Genomic DNA, 2,073 nt, shown 5'->3' with positions numbered 1-2,073 from the left:
CACACACACACACACACACACACACACACACACACACACACACACACACACACGTACGTTGCAAACATCCCCTCACCACCTCGGTGCCGTCTGCCTTAAATGACAGTGTTTATCTGTGATTCTAAGACAAATGGGGAGCGAGTATCAAAGCATTAGGAGCAGCCACGGCTCCACTGAAGGCTGAAATAATGGATGGTGGAAATGGTAGAAGACCCTGTGCTGCTCATTTCCAAGTGGCCTCTGCAGAGGTGGAAACTTTGCCCCGCAAGCTTGAAATAACCAGAGGATAAATCAGCCCAGCTTCTAATAGGAGGCCATTTAACCAACTGTTTGTTCTGCCTGCTCCGTAGCCCCTTACACCCCTAAAATTTCGCTGGCCCAAGCAAAGAATGCCATGGAAATTTGGAAACTTTGGTCAACTTTTTTCCAATTTTCAGTTATTTTCAAGTGCTTTTATCGTTCGCTACATATTCATTAATTGCAGCGACCTCAATTTCCCTGTCTATGATTCTAAAAATGGTTCTATGTCAGTTTTAATTCTTGTTCTTCCGTGGCTCAATCTGCTTTTCCATTCTCWTCTCAATCCCAGGCTCCTCCGTGATGCAGGTGACGGCCACCGACTCCGATGACTCCACCACCGCCAATGGCATGGTGCGCTACCGCATCCTGTCGCAGACCCCCCACAGTCCCATCCCCAACATGTTCACCATCAACAGCGAGACTGGAGACATCTTTACAGTGGCTGCAGGCCTGGACAGAGAGGTCAGTACGCCCGCGCTGTCTCTCATCATTTCCCCCATTCCTTGTTTGTGATCGACCAGTTGAAAGAGGAAACTTTCAGAAAGGTCCTGTGGTGTTGGTGCCTCAATTATTACTGGTAGTAATATATCACAACTAATGTAGTTTAAAGGAAACTTTTACTCTGAGTTGCTAATCTTGTTAGTGCAGAGCTTGCATCAAAAGAACAAACATGATCTATGTTCATGCTTCATGTCCTAAGGCAAGCTCGCAGGTTGTGTGAGTTGTTAAATGAGGGAAAGATTGCCCCTGAAATCAGCGAAAAAAGTTGCTGCACAAATGGTCAGGTGGACACTACATTGATTTCAAAACAAAGCCCAACAATGGTGAGTTTTTGGGTGAGGTCTAGAGATCAGCCAGTTTTTAGATCCACCTAAAACGAATTCATAAAACAGCATTGTTTTTCCGAACTTTAAACCCTAAACTTTCTGCTGCTGCATCTTTATTTTCCTGCAAAAACATGGCCAACTGCCACTTTTTTTAAAAGTGAAAATTGGTCAGCTGATTGATCAGTCCATGTGAGGTCCTCTGGCAAGACAAAGAAACTTCACTATTATCAGGATCTGTGGGTTTCGATAGTTTTAATATTTTCAGTTTCTTCTTCTTTATAGGGTTTATTGGCGGTTTGCAAAAAGCTTTAGGTGTGCATTACTGCCACCAACTGAAATAGAGTGTGGACTGAAACGACTCTAATATTTTCAGTTTTCCCAATGTTCTCAACTTTCTTTAGTTCAGTCCCAGCCCCTCCCACTCGTGCCTGTTCCTCGTTCATCCTCCCCAGGTGTTTGTCATTGTTTTCTGTCACTTCGATGGCTTCACTGGCGCATTGTGCTGCCAAGCCTGTTTGAGTGTTGAGTTTGTGTTTAAGTTTGATTGTGAGTATTTCTGGAAGTTTTCTGTTAAGAGTTTTTGCTGCCACGTCAGCTCTCTTGTTTCTCTTTTTGGTAACAGTTTGAGTTTTCCTCCGGTCTTTGCATTTTGGTTCACTCACACATGGCAGAAATGATAACTGCAAGAGTAAAAGAAGAGAAAACCTTTATTGGCACGGTTGTGCTTGCATCCTTTGATCACCTGGGTAACTTGTCTTTAAAGGGGCAATATCATGTAAAATCAACTTTTTTGAGTTTTATATCATGTTATAATGTTATACTCTCATAAAAAACATGCCCAAAGCCTAGCTTTGACTCATTCGTGTATGTTTGAGCAATCCTTCAGCGTTTTTAGGAAGCCATGCTGAGGATCAAAATGACAGGTGGGGACCAGAAACGCCTTTTG

At 43.3% G+C, this 2,073-nt stretch overlaps 1 protein-coding gene across 2 annotated transcripts in view; it reads left to right on the top strand.

Moving 5' to 3' along the window:
• The window catches only part of cdh4 (cadherin 4, type 1, R-cadherin (retinal)), a 369,348-nt gene that overhangs the window by 318,275 nt on the left and 49,000 nt on the right, over positions 1-2,073 (top strand). For both annotated transcript variants that reach the window (XM_014019336.1, XM_014019335.1), the window contains exon 8: positions 590-762. In XM_014019336.1, coding sequence (XP_013874790.1) covers positions 590-762 — 173 coding nt within the window. The remainder of the gene's footprint in view (positions 1-589; positions 763-2,073) is intronic.

Source organism: Austrofundulus limnaeus, unplaced genomic scaffold (genome assembly GCF_001266775.1).
Source record: "Austrofundulus limnaeus strain Quisiro unplaced genomic scaffold, Austrofundulus_limnaeus-1.0 Scaffold216, whole genome shotgun sequence".
NCBI classification, from domain to species: Eukaryota; Metazoa; Chordata; class Actinopteri; order Cyprinodontiformes; family Rivulidae; genus Austrofundulus; species Austrofundulus limnaeus.
Note: the sequence above shows the minus strand (reverse complement) of the source record. Positions and strands in the feature narration are given on the sequence as shown.